The sequence below is a fragment of the Stegodyphus dumicola genome, chromosome 6 (genome assembly GCF_044657685.1).
Source record: "Stegodyphus dumicola isolate Sdum_Otavi_A_Nest chromosome 6, ASM4465768v1".
Taxonomy (NCBI): Eukaryota; Metazoa; Arthropoda; class Arachnida; order Araneae; family Eresidae; genus Stegodyphus; species Stegodyphus dumicola.
Window position 1 is genome coordinate 37122496 of NC_140773.1, and position 20612 is coordinate 37143107.

At 32.8% G+C, this 20612-nt stretch overlaps 1 protein-coding gene across 2 annotated transcripts in view; it reads right to left on the minus strand.

Moving 5' to 3' along the window:
* LOC118205142 (P protein-like) overlaps window positions 1-20612 on the minus strand; it is a 175424-nt gene that overhangs the window by 132334 nt on the left and 22478 nt on the right. For both annotated transcript variants that reach the window (XM_085818218.1, XM_085818217.1), the window contains exon 2: window positions 19487-19696. In XM_085818218.1, the coding sequence (XP_085674344.1) occupies window positions 19487-19696 (210 nt within the window). The remainder of the gene's footprint in view (window positions 1-19486; window positions 19697-20612) is intronic.

The window sequence follows — 20612 nt, forward strand, 5'->3', positions numbered from 1 at the left end:
TAAATAAGATTTGGATCACATAATTTCGTAAGTTTTTTATTACTGTTATTTTATTTTCTCATTTAGAACGTACTGTATAATTAACTAAGTTTTTAACTTATATTATTTTCCTTTCTCATTTTGAATGTATTGTGTGTTTTAGGTTCTCATGTTCTTAAGTTCTTATTTCAAGTTTCAAGTGCGTTTATTCGCGACTGAATTACGGAGAAGAAAATATAATATTGTTATATGTTCAACATTCACCATTAGTACATGGTGAATGTCGACATTGACCGGTGTAAGTCAGAAATAAGAGTATTTGGAAAAATATTTTGGACATACACCAAGAGACTATATGAATGTTGACATTCACCGGTGAAAGTCGACATTCTCCAGATTTCGGTGTTTCACCGTAACATATATATCGGATATAATAAAACTGTAACAATATATGTACATATATCGGACTATGCATATAATACCAATAATATTTATATGCAAGAATTTTCAGTCTTGGTAGAAACCTGTTAAACTGAATTAAAGTTAAAAATATGAGGAAAAAATAAAATAAACAGAATAAAATGACTTAGAAGTTCAGTTTTAAAAAGAAAGATTTGTTCCTTCAACTTTTGTTTCTTCTAAATATTGTTTTGTTGTAAAATTTGTTTCTTTCTAAAATGAAATTAGCTGCTTAACTATTTCTTTTTATAGAAAATGCAGAGAGATTCTGACCCGTCGATTATTAATGGGATTTTAATTTCAGTTAACCATTTTTTAACTTTGATAATATTTTTTTTGTCAGAGATTGAATTTGAATTTTTTATTTACAATTTGAAAACAAGAGTTTTAAATAAATAATTACGGAATATGCTATAATTCCTGAAATACAGATAGAGATAGGATCAGAACTGTGCCTAAAAATGGCTTTTTAAACTTACTATTTGATTCTGCGATTTAAGTCTTTGATGCAACACTTGTAAGTATATTTAAAGGTAACTGGGTTATTACAAAAACATTCCTGCTTGAGTTTGCTTAAATATATGAACTAAATATTTAGTACAACACTTGCTTGTAAACTTTAAGAAAATTAAAATATTACAAAAGAGTGAAATAATTTGGCACAGTTTCCTTCTTATCGTCACAGAAAACGTTAATCTGTCCCAAAAATATTTGATTAAAATATCAGTCAACAGTTTATATCTTTCACATATTTTATATAAATCTCTATTTGCAAGTCACTATTTTGGAACTTTTACTTGAAGCTTAGTTAAATTGCATTTCCACTTACAACTTGGACCGCCAGTTACCCAGTGGTAAAGCTCGACGAAATGTTTTAGCTCAAGTTTCACTGGGCGGATAGTGCCTTGGGTAAATGAGGTGGTTGCTGGAGTATTTCATGAATTTATCCCATTCTATCCAAAATCTTACAATCAATTTTATTTATTAACTTAAAATCAGTTTTATTTTACATTTAAGACATTTTCTCCAAATACGATATCTATGACAGCATTTTTTCCCTTTAATGAAAATCATCCATGTTAGTTTTGTCATATCCAAAAGACATTTAAATTTCTGGATAGGGCTTTGATCTAACACCTCTGTAATTCATAAAAACGTAATATCTTCTTAGGAAGATTGTAAATTATCAGTATACAGAGTGTAAGTTATCAGTAACACCAGAATAATGAAATGCAGAGAATCTTAAATTCAGATCACGTTCTTAATACAGAATAAATGCTAATGTAATTTTGTTAATTCATACGCAAAGATAAATATTTCAACTTAAAGTATGAGACATTAGAAGTTTTCAAACCAAGGAGTGAGAAAAGTCAAATTTGCTTTCGCTGGAATTCTAACTACAGATCTCTCAGTTACCAAATGGACTTGCTGACTACTAAAACCATGAGCGCACCAACAGGTAAGTGAGATAGTGCATTATGAATGGTCTGAAAAGTTATGTTTGTTTTATTAAATACAACAAGGCAATATGTTGCCAATAAACGCAATATGGGACGTTAAATGTGAAGAAACTACAAAAACACTTAACTTCTGTTAACCAGTTAACAGAAGTGGGAACCTTGCTGAGCTAAAAATATTACGCTTTCTTATCCACTCAGCCATTAAGGGCATAATTCTTAATAGATTCATTTACTATGATTCACACAGTTTTTTCAAACAAAAATCCCACAAACTGCATTTATTAAAATGTATTTTGGAAGAATAATAATTCTAAACGTTCTGCTTTAAAAAAGTAATAGTTTTAATGCAATAAAATATTTGGGCTTTAATTAGAATGTGCATTTTTTATCATTTAACTTGAGATCGGAATATGAATGTCGCGACCCTCTTTGGCACGGAGACAAAACATTTAAACTCCTCAGGTAGATGCAGCAATTAAAAAAGCGTTAACTTGAATAAATTCAAGAAATATCTTATTGAAAATAATATAAATTTACTTAGGTGCCAGATGAAATTCCGGTTGTGAAATTTTTATTAACTGATGCGTAGTTATGTCTTTTTATGTTATTAAACTTTAATTACATAAAAATGTTATCTATGTATATGTTTGTATATGTTGTATTAATTACATAAAAATTAATTTTGGTGACTTCAAGCAAGAATATATAAAAGTATAAGGAGCATGTCATTCTATCCTATGCAAATATGTTGGTCGGAACCGTGATGCGTTTCATTCTAACACTTGCTTCTGCAGCAAGAAGCAAAGAAATAAGAGTTTCAGAAGTCAAACAACAAAAATCAGCGTTATGTTTACAAAATTTTCACAGGACTAGTTTCGATGGTTTTACCGAACCACCATTCTTAGCTGCAAAACCGCAAATGAACAAGATAGGAAATAACGATTAGATAAGATAAGAAAGCCTGGAGAAGAATAAGCAAGTGGCGCCATCTCTTGGTGAAACCAGAACTAAAACATAATTTCTTTAAAGGCCGAAGGCAAATTTGGATTGGAATTAGGATCGTTAACTAAAACAGAAAGATTTTTATGAATGTGAAATGCCTCTAGAAAATCCAGTTCTCCAATGGAAGATGTTTTTTGAATTATTTTGGCAGCAGAAAAATTGAAAAAGTGATTTTCGGACCAACAATGTTGAGCAACGGAAGACTTCCGTGTTTCCTTTTTTCTAACATTTTCTAGAGGCATTTCACATTCATAAAAAACTTTCTGTTCTAGTTAGCGATCCTAATTCCAATCCAAATTTGCCTTCGGCCTTTAAAGAAATTATGTTTTAGTTCTGGTTTCACCAACAGATGGCGCCACTTGCTTATTCTTGTCCAGGCTTTCTTATCTAATCATTATTTCCTATCTTGTTCATTTGCGGTTTTGCAGCTGAGGATGGTGGTTCGGTAAAACCATCGAAACTAGTCCTGTGAAAATTTTGTAAACATAACGCTGATTTTTGTTGTTTGACTTCTGAATTAGTATTTATTTGGCGTGTTATTGCGTCTTAAATAAGAGTTTAGCTTTATTTTTTGGATTTTCATAACTTTTAAATATTTTAAATGTATCATTTTATCATGCAGGGGTAAATTGTTATTAATCATATTCTCAAATTATGGTATCATACAGAGGTTAAATTGTTATTAATCATTCTGTGGTATGCTGAGTATAGATAAAAAACGTAATTTGTGTTTAATTTTGCCAAGTTAAAACGCTTTTGGAGTACAATCCTGACATCATCAGCTGAAACTAAATGAACGGAAAACATTCATTTGAATTCACCGAACTTAAGAATATTACAGTCAGTACTTTTTGACTGATATTACTCGTTATTCACTAACGTAACACTGGAATATTCTTTAAATTGTCTAGAAGCGAGACTTAAAGAATTTCATATCTTGCGCAGCGAACTTTTAAAATGAGTCTTTGTCTCACCGAAGGCTATTTTGCCGTCTAGAATAATACTGTTATTAAACTAAAGGATTAGTTACGGTGAGTCCTCACGATCGTATTACTTTAGATATTTACATGCATTATTTTCAACCAAAGGCATTTTAAAAATAAACTTTTCTGTTGGATTTATTATTTTGATAATATTGTCACTCACTTTCATAGCAATAAAGAGGGTTTAAATTCTTTCAGTTGTGAATTCTCTCGCTATTTGCATCCATGTATCTGAAACGATGTTCATTTAGTCTCTCCCTACACTCAAGATTCGGACAATCTAGTTTTTCCCACCTTAATGTTTGTTCCATGCTATCAAGATTGTCTCCTGTACTTCAGCCTTTGATCAAGAACAGAATTACTTGCGGTATATTGAAACTGATCTAAGGTTCTCATCTCAGATTAATGACAAAGCGATTAAAACGTTTACCCGTGCTAATAATAAAACATTCTTATTGATCGGAAATAGACTATGTATCTACTCCGGATTCAAGCTTAGTCAGAAATTTTAAAGATACTGTTTCTGTCTTCTTATACATTCAAGATGACAACTATGTAACAGGTGGTCAGTTAAAAAGGAAGTTCTCAAAAAGTCGTCAGTCCTTTTTCTGCTTGTCCCTTTTATTTAGTTGTAGCTGATAAAAGAAATTGTGGTCAAACCCTGGCAGTGTTTCTCGTAAAATTAATTTGAAAGCTAAATGCTGGTGTTTGTTTATACTTACTTAGCGTGTCATTTTTCTATTAAGTTACTATTAACGTTGTGGATAGTTTTAGGCAACTAGTCAGGGCTTTATAAATAATAATTTGCTATATAATAATTAAATCACAGGACAACCCCAATGTGTAGTTGTTACAGGACGTTATATGAGCGCCATTTTTATTCATTTCCTAAAGAAATTTCTCTCTCGTTGAGCTTTAAAAATGGTTATACAATAAAATAGGAAAAATCAAATTCGAGACCCAGCAAAATATAATCAAATTTTGTAAAAAGCAATTCTAGTAAAAATTGAAAATACAGAAAAAAATAAATTTCTTCGGATTTTATGGAATAAAATAAAAAAAATAACATACTCTGTACATTAGAAGAATTGTTTACGCACACTTTCGTAATAATAATAATAATAAAAAAAAAAAAAAATTAAAATCGAGTTTATATTATAATATGAATTTTCAGAACATATTTAAATGTATTTTAATAAATAATATTTGAAACAAAGCAGTTACAAAGTTTAACAGAAAATGAATTTAAATGTTGAAAATTTTGAAGTTCATATTTCGAGAATATACTATTATTCAATTGATAAATATGAAAGTTTCAAAAGTATGCTTCCGTTCGTCTTAGTAAAGAAAACTTTTTGGTATTCTTCAAAGAACGATATATCTGTCCTTTGATAGAAAAAGCGCTAATTGCATATTGTTCAAATATGAGACATATGCAGAATTCGCATCAAGTTATGAATGAGAAAAAGACTTAATGACATAAAGACTTAATGTCCATTCGGATCTTGCATTTCATGTTAGAGTCATTTTCAAGAAACAAATGTAATATATGTATTCAGATATTGGATATAATTATTCTTGTTCATTTAATGGTATGCGCTAGGAAATAAGAAATAATGTATCAAGTGTAAATAAGAAATCATTCCTTATACTGAGGCTCCCTGATATTTCTGATAATCAGTACCTTCCAGGTTCAAAAATTCCGGATATGATTCCAAAAATATTCAATTTGGTAGTTAAATATGGTTTTTGGTACACTTTGGAGTATATGTACAAGTGCCTACAGCCAATTCATGCACAAACATCAGACGTATTTGAGTTCAAAAGGGATTTACGTATGTTCTCGAAACTTTACACACTAATGAGCAAAATTAAGAGAATTTGAAAATTATATCTATTTTTACGAAAAGTATTAAACCCTAAGATACTAATTATGTCGAAGATTTATGCAAACATACGTAAGCAATACGTAAGTCGCATACGTAAGTGTATATATACGAGTTTGCGCAGCTGTGGTTGTGGAGTGCATATTAGCTTGCAAAGGATTTTCGGCAATTTGTGTGCTGCTATACCTTCACCGCATTCGCTGCGTTTCTCGCAGGAGTTAAATTTTATAAGGTAGGTTATGTTAAGTATAACTGCAGGAGCCATCTTTTATTTACCCTAAATAAGAAGGTAAATGTCCTTTAGACTAGCTATCTAGAATAAGAACGTCTTCCTGGGCCAAAGATGCATTTCTGGTGGCGAGGTGCTACTGTTGTCTGGTGCTAGCGACATCGGAAGCTTTGCCCCCCACCAGCGATGCCACAGAGTGTTCCCTCTTATGTCCGGATTTGGGCTTAAGGGATATTTAATTACGTATGATATGAATGCATGTCTATCGCATCTGGACATTTGTTGCTTAGAGGTATAATCCATGTACTTAGTTCCTATTTAATGCATGCCCGATTGCAAGATCCATTGGGACTGCATTTACTTTAAAACTGAACTTTGAATCAGCCAATTAGGCATTTTAACAGATGGAGCTGTTTAATGCAAAGTTTTCTAGCTTGTTTTTTCTTTCTTGATATGTAGTACACACTTAGGCTATTGTTGAGATATTTTACAGCATTTTTAATTCATGTAAATTTTATAAGGTATGAGATAAATCTTATAAACGAGTATTGATTCTCGGCGACCACTTTCTGAGGTTGAACATGATATACCTTTCTCTTCAGGGATAAGAATCATTACGGCGGTGGAGGTAAAATGATTTGGGGAGGTTAGAACGCCGCATACCCCTGCATGAGTTTGATGAAGGCTTTTCGACTGCTACTAGGTAGAGAGTGATCATAGATCCCTATTTTTGAGTTTTCAGGGACACATTTCGTCCTGAGAGATGACGAATATGGTCCAAAAATGGCTCAACTGGTCGACGATTATCTGTAAAGTGAGGGTATTGACATTAATACAGAACTTTATCTGATGTTTATTTGAATGAAGATTAATGTGAACAAATCCTTTTATCTGAAATATTTGAAGTTAGAATCTGTAACAGTTATCAATCGAAAAATTGAAAAATCCGTTGGGATACCTCTATTTAAAAGAATGCCTGTTCAATATATTGTTCGAAGAACATGGTTAAATTAAAAATGATGCATCACTATGTTTGACGCTGTTCGGGGTATAAATCATTGGCACATCCGCATACATTGGCTACTTCTGCATTAACAAGAAAAGATAATTTTAAAATAATGTTCGTTTTATATATAGTGATTACTATTATGACATTTTTGTTGCATATGCATTCTTTTTCTCTCAAGTTAAATGATCTAGTATGATGAAAATTATTTTAGTGCGAATATTAATTCATAAAAGAAACAAAGTATCACAAATAAAAGATTCTAATTTTAGAGTTAGCAGTTTCAGGTTTAGATTGACGTTAATTTTACAATCTGCTCTGAGAAATTCAACGTATGATACCTTTTCATTAGGGGTAGCAGAGAGTTAGCTCTGTATCCGATAATTTCTAAAATCTTAGAGACCTTTGTAAAAAGATTGCCAGTCAAAATTTAAATATGCCATAGATTATAATTTTAATGCTTTTTTATATCAGTTAGGACAGTGTAGATTCCATTTAATTTTAAAACCGCCGTTAGATTTTAATAGTTGGCATGAATGCATGACACATTTGGATGCCGTGATTTCCCATGCAAGTCATTTACATCAGAATAAAGCTCTGGCGAAATTTAAGAACTTTCAGCTGCAAGCCACAATTATTCCCAAAGGTGCTTATAGTGGAAAGTAGAGTAATGTACCTCTCCTCTCGCACTTATTTTAAATTTCAGAAAAACTAGAAATATAAACTTTATGAATACGATTTATTCTTTTTTATTAATGAATTGTTTTAACTTTATCCCCATTAGAGGGAAATGTACGTAGGTTTTATGGAAAACGTGCTCACAAACAGTTCATAGAAATTAAAACACTAAATTATGTCCAAGTATTTGAGGTATATTTTCCTAGAAGAAGCTGTCTTCATGGAGCATTTTATTCATTTGCGTTGCAGCTGGAAAGACAGTAAAACTTCTAATTTCTCATACGATTCGATAGCTAGAAATGATAGTGAGGATAATTACGGCCTTATCTATCAATGGCGTATTCATGGAAATGTTGAACCACAAATTTAGCAAGTACCACCTTTAATATTTTTATAAAACTCTTTTCACTTGGAATACATTATTTTTTAGAATTCTCCATTTATTTATTTTAAATAAACACAAAAGAACTGAGCAAAGATAAAAAAATAGTAATTTGCATTTGTGTTAGTAAAAAGTATTTGTTATTTTGAGTTGAATATTTAACTTTCGGAGTAAAAAATAGTAGAAACGAAAAAATAGTTTGCAGCTGAAGGAAAAACTATTAAATATGTATGGATTTTTCCTGGGAAAAGATGAAAAATCTCAGTCGACTGAAAATTAAAAATAGCAAAAAATGGCAATAACTAAAAAACTGCAAAATTCTTCTGAAATTAATGAAATAAATTTGTACGTAAAATTCAAAGCTCTTTTTACTTTTGGGAATTCGTTAGAAGCTCGCGTACGAAACCAAACATCTGTTGAGAAGAACTCTGAAATTCCAAACTAATGGAATTTATATAAAGAACAGAAATCATGTAGTTAAACAGTTTGTTTTCATTCTTTACTTTACGAAGCGCATAATTACGATTCCTAGTGTAAAGTGTTAGATTCTTTTTGTCCCCTTAAAGGGAAAACACATTTATATTTGGATGAATTCAAGTACTCGAGGAATTCATTTTAAAGATATTTAAGCGATTATTCTATGTGTTACTATAGTTTTGCATATTTATGCAAGAGTTTCTCAAATAATGTGAATGCACAAATGCTTCAGAATTGATGATTTATGCTTCAAAAATGGTTTGAATTTTGTGGAAAACACTACAAATACTTATTTAAATTGCCCCTAAAATTGTTATGCTTTAAGTAAAATCAACATTACTAATGATAAAATTATAGTTATGATTTCTAAATAATAAAAATTTAAAACTTTAGATTGCAGAATATAATCTACTTACTCTAGTAGAGATAAGCTGCAGGGTACTGATAATTAAAGGAATTACGCTACAGATTCATTTTTGTAAAGTAGGTAGAATGCAGTTTTCCTTAGATAAACCATCTACAAAAACATGCGTTACTGACAGACAGCCTTCGAATACTTCATTAAAAGATTTAATATTCGAGATTTCAGATGAGACTTGCAGCTAACTAGAGCATTGAATATCCGATAATATTTGGTATTACAATTACGTATGTCTCATCTTTCAATACCTTTTATCATACTCTCAGAAGCAAGGAATTTTCTTAAGAAATAGTGTATCAGTCTGCTTATCTTGAAGTACGTAATCCTGAGATTAGCTGATAATATTTTATACATAAGAAGTGAAACTGTAAAAAATAATTGGCTTTTGTGACAACGATAAGTAGCAATTTTTCAAAATTTTGAAAATGCCGAGAGTCGCCAAGTGTAACTATTTTCAAAATGAAAATATAAAATAATAAATGAAGAGACTCAATAACTTATGAAAAATTACAAAGAAAAAATTCTTAACCCTTTAACTGTCAAGTTATTTTGATTATTTGGGTACACAAATCGTCAAATTTTTTTATTGGAAAAACCAAATGTAGCCAAAATAAACATCTCTCGACATATATTCGGGTATGACAATACGATGCACTCAAAAAAAAAAAAAAAAAAATTACCCCGAGAAATACTCGGGCGTGACATTTTCGAACACCAGTGCTGTGCCCGAGATAATCTCGGGCATGACAGTTAAAAGGTTAATTCGAATATCTTACTGTATAAAAATATGCGCCCTAATCGGTGTAGTGTTAAGTGATGCTGGCAGCCGTGATTGTTGGGCCCGGGCTCAAATCCCTGTAAAGGCATAGATGTTTGTTAAGCCAATGTTAAGCGTGTACATTTGTGTTGAACAACTAAACGCGTATGTTTGTGTTAAACAATTAAGCGCGTAGGAGCCTATTGTCACCCAACTATTAAAATGTATCTGGAATAAGGAGAATAATTTTAAATAATGAATCTTTCATTTATTTGAGAAAATGTTAATAAGAGCAGAGCGGCGTTATATCCGAAAACAACTTTTTCTTCCCCCTTTTTTTTAAATTGAGTAAGAATTTTGCTATAAGGGAAAAGATTTGCAACTTTTTATAAAAGTTATGTACGACTGTACATGGTAGGAATCTTTAGAATGATAACAGGCTATTAGAGACAACAGCGAAATCAATTATATAATCTCTTTGTAAGGATTATGTTAATTTTATTAACAGTTAAATTTGGAGTTAAACTTCCTATCCCTCCTTAATTTCAACTTATCAATTCCGGCCAGAATGTAGGTTTAGAATCACGTTTGAATGCAAATGAGGAAGAGAGGTATATAACCGCGAAGTTCTACTATCTGAGAGATACTAGATATTCTGGCTACCACGCGTCCGCCTTTTTAAGATACTCTCTCTTAAGCTATTATTACGCTCGGCCGTGCTTTAGCCCTTAATAACTTCGCAGTCAATTAGCGTTAAAGGATCAACTCCATTAGAATCTTGATAGCTTCGGCTATATCTTTGTTTAGTTGAGATTAGTTTTAATTTTTACTCTAAGTTCAAGCCCGAATGTCGGCATTATTGTACAACTCCAAGACGGAGTTCTGTTAAATCTTATTTGAATAATAAAGGGACTTTTAACCCTTTCAAAGTTTATTTACTGTCTCACGAACTTAAGCGATTATTCGCTTTCTTGTTCTTCAGAAACTTTACATTCAATTGTAACTTAGAATTACACAGTGGGGAATCCTACGTCTTATTTAATAATTTTTTATATTAAAATTGATCTTTCAATAATACATGAACCGCAAAGTTGTGTTCAATAACTTCCTATTATTTATTCGATTATTACAGCTTTATAATTATTATCCATGAGTAGAAGATCATAACAAAATTTGGAAATTGAGAAGGATCAACTTTGAATTTTACCTTATTTTATATACATTCGAATTCTGACGCAATTACATGCATCTGTTCGTATTTCGTCGGCGTACTTTTGCAACTAATCTTTATTTGGTAATTTTATCTCTTAGTTTCAGATAGAGTAGGCATGAAAGAGTCTACGTGAATAAAACGCAAGAACAGTATATGCTATGTATTCCTGAAATTTTTACTGTAATTTTCGTTCCAGAGCGAACTTTGAAACGTTAAAAAGCAGTTTATAAAAATGCTTAAAAATAAAACTTGAGGGATATCAAAATTGTTTCGTTTCTTTAGAAAGGTTTGGAAGTTATTTGTTTATTTAATATTAATCTTTGACGAATCGGATTATGAATTTCATTTTCTGTACGGTTTTCCAGTTATTATTAATAATCATAGTGTAAAGAAACAGCTAGAATACTAAAACTAAACTAAATAAAACTGCTTTTCATCATAAATGTCTATTTTATATAATGACGTTTCATAATGTTGCTTGAAAATATTATCTGGCAACGCCAAACCAGTTAATTGAAATCCATTGTTATAAACTATTAAGATGATTTAGTAATAAACCTTAGGCCAGGAAGCCTCGAGCATAAAAGAAGCCAATAACAGGCCTTCCGTTAGATTAAATGTGTTTAAATATAATCCTTTTTCGTATTTGTAACAGGATTTCATTTTCAGTATTTAAGGGGGAAGATTAAAGTTAGATTAGGAATTTCTGATAAGAAGCTTAAATTTTGGGTAACAAGATTTGGGAGAATGTACACTTTTATAAAAAAAAATAGTATCTTTAGAAGTTACAAAGCAGTTTTAACAGAACTTGATATCCGAGTTCTGGTAGGATTTTTGAAATACTAGAATTAACAATAGATTTACCATTCCTGAGAGAATCAACCTGCGTAAAGACACAATATGGGCAATTTTCATGTAGTCATACTATGAATCATTCTACATACGGACAAAATGCAAGCCCTTATACAGGGTATGAAGCGGTATATATGGCTACATGAAGGCACAGCTGACCGATATGCATTTAAATTTATGGAAATGCAAATGAAAACTGAGCAGCTGTTAAGGTCAAACAGAAAAAGATTACAGAGTAGATATTTGCTTAAACATTCGAGCCTATTAACCAGGAGATGTCCGAGAATGAATCGCTCCGTGCTAAGGCATATAATGTGGACCAAAAACTATTGCAAAATTCCTGAAGTGGATAAAGCTGTGTATATTTGAAGATAATTGAAGTACAGACAGAGCAGCTATTGAAGACGCGTTAATAGCGAAACTACAAACCAATTAGAAGGCTAAATGAAGAATAATAAATTAAAAGAATAAATTTGCAGAGAATTTTGCCATTTGAAGTAAAAATAAGTCTCTGTATGTTAACTTTGCTAACATGGCTGCAGCAAATCTTGCTTCACCTTTGCAAGTCTTATTCACTGAAGTTTACATATTCGGGTGCGCTTAGGACCTATAAAGCAGAGCGCCATTAGAGCATGTAATTTTTTTTGAATGGCAGGCTCTAGTTTTATAAGCGCTGGTCATTACTAAAGTCGGAAGCAGTGCTCTCCCAATGGAATGGAATGATATGGAGGCAGCATTCTATGTTTGTCATACGAATATCTCTCTTGTATATAATGCAGCAATCCTGTATATAATTCAGTATCTTATATCAGTATAATCTTACCATGCATTTCACGTTCCGGTATGCTCTGTTATAGTATGTTTTCTGTCTCAGTACGTACAGTATTTCATGTTTCATCAGGTATTTCTTGTAATTAGCGTAATCAGTAATATCTCACTACGTATTTCATGTTTCAATATGCTCAGTCATAGTATGCTCATGTTCAGTATGTACAGTATTTAATGTTTCACCATGTATTTTAAGTCTCAGAAATATCTGTATAACCTCATCATGTATATCATATCTTAGTATGTTCAGATACAGTAAGTGTCTTAATTCAATATGTATAATACTTCCTGTTTCAATATGTATTTTGAGCATTAGCATAATCTTATTATGCATTACATGATTCTATGTCCATACTAATGTCTGATAATTCAGCCTGCAGCAGCAGTGATGACCCTTGTTTAGCCATGTCATTTTCTACAATATTTGTAAAATAATTTCCCAGTGGCCGCAAGGGTATAGCTGATGCAATGTGGCCTGCATCAGACGCTGGGTTTCGGTGGTCGGTGCGAGGCGTTTTTGTGGCCTCAGTGACCTTGGCACGTTTCACTAGACACAGGTGGACGTGGCGCTATACCAATTAACCCTAATGGTAGAGGGATGGTGCCCACGTCCTCCGTCGCATGTCGCATGATATGGAGGCACACGTGAACCTCGTTGCCTCCTATGAAGAGCAAACAAACTACATCCATGCCTTCTCCGGGACTCGAATCCGAGCCGTTCTATACGGCAGTCAAAATCACTAACCATTTTCCCGTTTGGGTGGCGCTGGAGTACATCTTTGTCCTAGCTTTTAGCGATGCCTGGCGTTCGTTCAGAAGGAGGATTGCCAGCACCCCTTATGTAATCTATATCTTCTACCCGTGTGCAGAATATTAGCATTAGAGGTACATACGGTATTTATAGATAAATTTAGTCATAAATAACTAATTATGAATACAAAAATTTGGGTCAGCATGCAGAAATTATATTTACAATTATTATTCATAGTACATAATGCATAAAGTAATAGAGAAAATTTACAGGTAGGTATTCTTGACAAATTTATCACTTGGGAGGAAAGTAAATTTACTTTTTAAGGGGTATGTTGTATGTTATAGCAGTCATTTAAAACACTGAATAGTTTAGTGAGAATATAAAGATTGGACATAGTGTTGTTCAAGCTGCCCAGTTCAAAGGACTGGGTTTATAAACATGATGTTTTTATTAACAAAATCAAGAGCATAGTGATCAGGAGTACCTTCTTCTCCACATTGGCACTGGGCTGAGGTTTTATTTTAGAGTCACTTCAGGCAACTGAGAAAGGCATAGTACGTTAAGAAATGTGTAAGCAATGGGCTATAGCTGTAATGCTCCACTCTGACGTTTCAACAGAACTTAAGGGTACGCCAGCCCGTGCTTCGAGATGCACACTTCTCTTGCCATATCATTATAAGGTACATATTCGTAATGTGCTTACGATAAAACGATGAGAGACGTGTCTATTATTCTAACATGGTTGCATTAATGGCAGCGTGTTTCGTAAGCTCATCATCAAGTTCTTTCCGTTTATTTCATTGTGGGCAGGAACCAAGTACAGATCGATTGTTTTGTCAAGTGATAGTGTTAAGGAGTCTTGTCTGACGCTGTGAACGAGAGGGCTTTTATTACATGCAACTGAATTTGGATGCAACTGAATCCTTGAATTTGAATCGTTCTGTATGTTGACATACCCTTGACAATCTCTGAGAGAGTATATTGTTAATGTTCCAATAATTTTGCTTGAAAGACTATGTTGCTACTATCTAGTCTATATTTTAGGTAAATTTGATAAGTTGTTATCAATATAGCAGAAGCTAATTTTTGTACAACTGTTTTCAAGCCAACTGTACAGAACGCTTTCGGAGAGCAGGTTACGTAATATGAATACATGAGGATTATTTCATCGAGCTTAATTGCGCCAGATACTCTTCAAAGGCAACTGGGGTGTTTGAAGTCTTATATTATAATCTCTACTCCATAGTGTCTGGCTTTGGTTCAAACTTGTATTTGAAATATTACCTAGAAAGGCCTCCTTCTCAACTTGGAGATCTCGTGGCGGATTCACTAGAACGTGGAGGGTAAGACTGAGGTAGTACGATTATTGAAATAATAAGGTGGATCTTTTTGTTTAACACCTATTAATGTTCAACATCTTTGGGCACAAGGTAATCCACATAGCACGATATCAGATTCTTACAAAAAGCCTCCTCCGTAAAAGTTTAGGTTGATATTTGTTCACAACTACTTACTATGATCCTACACTTAACAGTAGCCAGTTGAATGGCCCCACTCTTGCCTAATCATTTCACATGTATTTCTGGTACAAGATATCTTATTAGGACCTCCATCCAATGCTCCTTCAACTGTTCCACTTAAGCACATGAATGCGATTCCATTATTTCCTCCTGCTGTTCATACATAAATACGTTTCCATCGCGATAAGAATCGGTACACTAAACAGACTGCACAACAATACATGCAAAAACTAAGCAATATGTGCAGAAAATACGATATTTAAATAGCCGTTTCAATCAAAAACACTCCTTAGCAGCAGTAATAAAATTAGTAGAAAATGCGCTTTGATTTGGAAAACCTCAGAACTTTACAGATGACCCAGTTTTTTTTTTTTGAAGAAGCATGGCTACAATGTCCTATATAGTCCAATGCAGATCTAGTGACCAAACACAACAGTGGTTTAGGGAAATGTGAGTGAAATGCACGAGATCTGTTTTCCTAATGTACCCTAATCTATACACCACAGCAACTAATCTTGTGTTACTGTTCTGGTTGCGCTTTCGAGCATCTATTGTAAAACATGAGAATTGGCTCAATGTCTTTACGAGATATTTAGAATCACTTTGTACTTGAGAGGACTTTGAACAGTATCCTTTTCCATATATTAAGACAACGTTGGCTAGTTTATATTATAGAGATAAAATAATTTTAAACAATTTGTGTTTATTTAAAGGAGTTTACCTCAAATAAGTAATTATTGATAACTTTAACATCTGAATGCAAGTTTCTAGTATGGTGATCAAGACAGAAAGTTCAAAAAGTAAAACTTTTTAACATGAATATATGCCAATTTCGCATATGTAAGAAATTATCTACTGTTACAAATTAGCTTCGTAAAATTCTAATAAATTTAATTACCAATTTTTGGCAACTTAAAATATATACTCAAAGAACGAGTTTAACAATTCTGGCCAAGTATTAAAGAACATTTTATTCAAAATAATTAGCTTTCATATTTGTGATTAAATCATAAAATGTGTATTTAAATTTTTTTTATCAGTATAATATTTAAATAGCTAAACGAATATATCTTTAATACTGAAATAAGCAAAATAATGATTAAGAATGTTTTGAGTAAATTTTATTTATAATTCAAAACATTTAATTATGTTGTTAATATAACTATATATCTTATAGCAATATCAAATATTTTATATATATATATATCAAATATTTAACCATATCGATTGGATAAACCCCTGTTTCAATTAACAGAATTCTCTAGGCAATATAATTTTAAGACAATTTATGACGGGCATTAGCCGTTTTTAGGATTTCGCCTCTACTAAGGCCAGAAGCGGTAGTCATTTTATTATGGACGCACCTAATAGGTGGCCATAGTTACCTCCTATGAAGGAGGAGACAATTTACATCCATGCCTTCTCAGAGATTCAAACCCAAGCTCTTCGGTACGGCAGTCACACTTTCCGGTCTGAGTCAAATGAGTGCAATACAGAGTCTTTATAAATGAATAGCGTGGTTTTAAAAATTAGTAATAAATCGATACCCGTTGTAAAACCAACACCATAAGCACTGGCAACTTTTTAAGTTTCTCATGCGCTACCTGCTGTTTGCTGCGCAGCCACAGCGTCTATATCCAAGATGGCGCCACAACAGAAAAAGTCTAATTGCTCTGCTTTGAGGTGATCAGATCTGTGGGTTCAGTGCAGCGCGAGTTTCGTGCACGCAGAGAAAGTGCACGGCCCATTTTTCTTTGAACAAAGAACTGTGATCGATGACTCATTTCTAAACATATTGCAAACCCGGTTGTTACCTAAACACATGTTATGATGATTATATTATATTTTGAAACTGGACAGTGCTCCGCTCTGTTTTCACAGAAATGTACGAGAGCCTCTTAATAGTGATTTTCAGCAAAGCTAGATTTGACGTACTGCATCAGCAGATAACAACCTTCTCACCTGGCCACCCCGCAGGCCGGATTTAACATCACGCGATATCTTTCTTTGGGGTTTGTTAAAGACCAAGTTTTGCATCGATAAGGCCCTGTCTCTTGAGGAAGTTTGTGACCAGAAAAACCAAGCACTGCCAGACCGTCAGCGTAGAGATGCTATACCGAGTATGGGAAGAATTTGATTATCATGTAGATGTGTGTCGCGTGACCAAGGGTGCACATATTGAAGGACTGGGATCAATGAGTCAAGAACTTGGATATTTGCTGTTGCTTATCCTGCAAGGTTTGCCCATATAAAGTAATACATCGATTTATTATTAATTTTTAGAATCGCAGCAATCATTTATAAACACCCATTATAAGCAGCCATTAATAAAACAGCTTTTTATTAATGTTTCCTTAAAGTAGCTGTATCAATCAGTAGATTCTCCCGTATAAAATGCGGCTGTCTAAAAGTGCGGAATATGAGGGATTTCTCACTCAGCAACTGGTTCGCGTTAGTTGAGTCGCTTTTTGAGAGATGATGCAAAATAATATATGTGATCAAATATCATATCTTTACAGAAGATGATCGAAAACTTTAAAATGCCGAGACGCAATAGTATGCAAAAAGAATTTCGTATTTTGTTTCAGAGATCTGAATAAATATTAAAACTCATATGGCCAATTACTGTTCTCGCTAAATTAATTCGAAAGCAAAGGCAAAAGTAGAAATGATGCATTTTCGTGAAGTAACATTTCCTGAAGCGTTTTCAACCCTTTGACTGCTCACTCCTCTAAGTTTGAAGCACTTTGCGCAAGCGGCTTGCGGCCCCAGAATAACTGTCCAAACAAACGAGATTTCATTTCTTCTCATTACTGAGCAACGGAAGTGGTATGAGATTTCTATGAGTGTTGGACTTTCCCGATAGAAATCATTTCCGAACATGCACATGAGACAACAGTAAACAGCCAAAGATTTCGCCGAGGAAGAATTTACACCAATGGTCAACATAAAGGGCTTCAGACGGACGCATATATGCGGCCATAGGTCGCGCCGATGGTTTTTTGCTGTACGCATTTATACGACAATAATTGTTAAAGGGTTAAAGTCTTAATCACTAGAAACCGTATGAAAATGATTAGTAGGAGGAGAGATATAACTTGGGCATTAAGACTCATTTCGTTTTAAGTTTTATGCGAAAAGCTACTAACTCACATTTTGGCATTGAAAATAAACTCATTATTAACTCGCATTTCAGAATTAAAAAAAAAACATATTCACATTTCAGCATTAAAACAAAATGTTTTCATTTTGATTGATTCATTTGAGGTTTATTTCGTAGCAACAAGTTTTAAATAAATTTTATATTCTGGTACGTTTTCGAATCCTAATCTTTTGGTGCATTTTTAATTTTTAAACTCTTAAGCAAATAATCATTTGTTTATTTTTTAATCTTTTCCATGTTTAAAAATTCTAAAAAAAATTAACTGGAAGACATGCGAATGGTAAACGGCGAATGGTTTTTATAAACAAATCGTGATACTTTTTGGCCTTAAAATTAGCTTTTAAAATAAGAGCTAGTAGGTTTGGCCAGAAATGAGAAAAACTGCTGTAAAATTTCTGCAGTAATGCAAAATTTTTCTGAAAAGTTTCTAAAGGGAATAAACAACATAGATATAAGTTTCCAGATAGCAGCTATTGCCGAGGTTTGCACAAAGGGAGGTCTTTTCAGTTCTGATTTTTTTAAGTGAAAACAAATCGCTGTGTATTTCGGTAGAAGAATACAACAAAAAAATTACAGAAATATTTGAAGAATTTAAGCGTTTTTATTTTTTAATGGCTCACTTAATCCTTATCTAATAACTTAAATTTGTATTTTAAATTTGCTAAATTATGTTTCCTCTTTATATATTGATAATGGTTACCGACTTATGATAAACATAGACAGCATGGAAATCTTTATGTTAAAAAAGGCGAGAAAGCCACCAACTAGCAACTGATAAAGAACTTATCGACTGTAAAAAAACGCCAAATTGTGGCAAGTGGGTTACGTTAACACGTAAGTACCTAGCGCTCAGTCATATACACGTAGACACTACACGTAGACAGCTTTATATCATTCATTTACATCATTCATCAAAGGTATTTATTTAGTCATATTTCACCAAATAATATCTGGGCCAATAATAAAAAGTAAAGAAGTTTTGTGTTGAAATGAATAAAATAGCAACAAATATTTATATGTAGTACATTGATTTCTAAAACAATGGTTAGCATGGATAAGCCTATCAAGGCTTGAGTGAAAACCATTGCTTAGCTTTCACAAAATTACTCTTCAAGATAATGTGTACCACTGTGCCTGACTGTAGCATGGGCATTACGTACCTTGTTACTTTCTGTAATACCAACGATTGGGCAGAATACCTATGCCTATCTATAACGTACTCCGATTGTACCTTGACCTTTGCCTTGAATGCTTTTAAACTGTTTTCCCATATTAAAAATCTCAATATAATTATTCCATATTAGTTTATGTACTATTAATTTACTTTATTATTAATAAACTTATTTTAAACACTCATACTAATTACATTCGATCAAACATCATTACCAATTTTATCATGCCAACGACAGTAAAATATTCCATTTGAAGAATACTTACTTGTTTACGAATGAATATGCGTAACATGGACCCTCTTGACTTCCATTCAGCAGGGGTGTGTTCTCTGAACTTCCGGTGCTACTTCCGCTGGTCATTTTACGGATTGCTCCTGTAAATATTCCCGCCATTTTCGGGTCTGAAAAGATTGTTGGGGATTCTGACTTGGAAAGAGGCTGGAAGGTATCACTACTGCTGGTGTCACTTCTGCTGCTAGAAATGGAAAAAAAAATCACCGTGAATAGCCAGAAGGAACCTGTAACTACAGTTACAAGATAAGACACTTCTGAAATGGTGAGGTACAACATCGAACGCTGATAAGTTATTCCTCCTTACGATGATAAGATAAACATTGGTTTGACAAGCAACGGCTTTAAGACTATGGTACTTCCATAGTCAAGAATCTCGTAATTGACCTGCTTTGTCGGTAAAAATACTTTTTCGTTTCCGATAATAAAAATTTGTGATTTTTCTAGATTCGGTTAAAGATATTTGAATCATGGATTTTAGAAGCTTTAGGATCAAAAATGTATTCTTAAACATAAAAAAGAATGCAAAATATTACGTAGAGTATAATGTTGTTTAAATAAAATGCAACGCATTGGCTAGGTTAATAAAGAATACATGAAATTATGTGAAGACATATCAGGAAAAGGGGTTGCAGGAAACATTATGCATATTTTGAATGCGATATTATTCCAAAGAACAGAGGAATTTTAATTCTGTAGGAAATAAACGAAAAATCTCAGTCATATTTTGTAATTTTTTTGATTGATTACGACAAAGTACTCAAGTTTTGTCTGTCCAAGGCAAAGGATAGGAGTGTACTTAATGATTTTCTAAGATAAATGGCTTTATTCACGGTACACATGGTTAAAACTCCTTACCTTTCTCACAATCAGCTCTTTGTTGGGATATGAACTCTGGTTTAACTACCATTGTTAAGAAGTCCACTCGGCCTTTGGCCATTTTCTAAATTCAGCTAGAGTTACGTTTCTTAAACTTGGATAGATAATTTTAACTTAAAATTAAAAGGATTGAACTAATTAAAATTTCATTTTGTAAGCATCTTCGCAATTTAGGTTTACGTGAACACGGCAAAGCTTCGATGGCCATCTGTCTAAGAGGA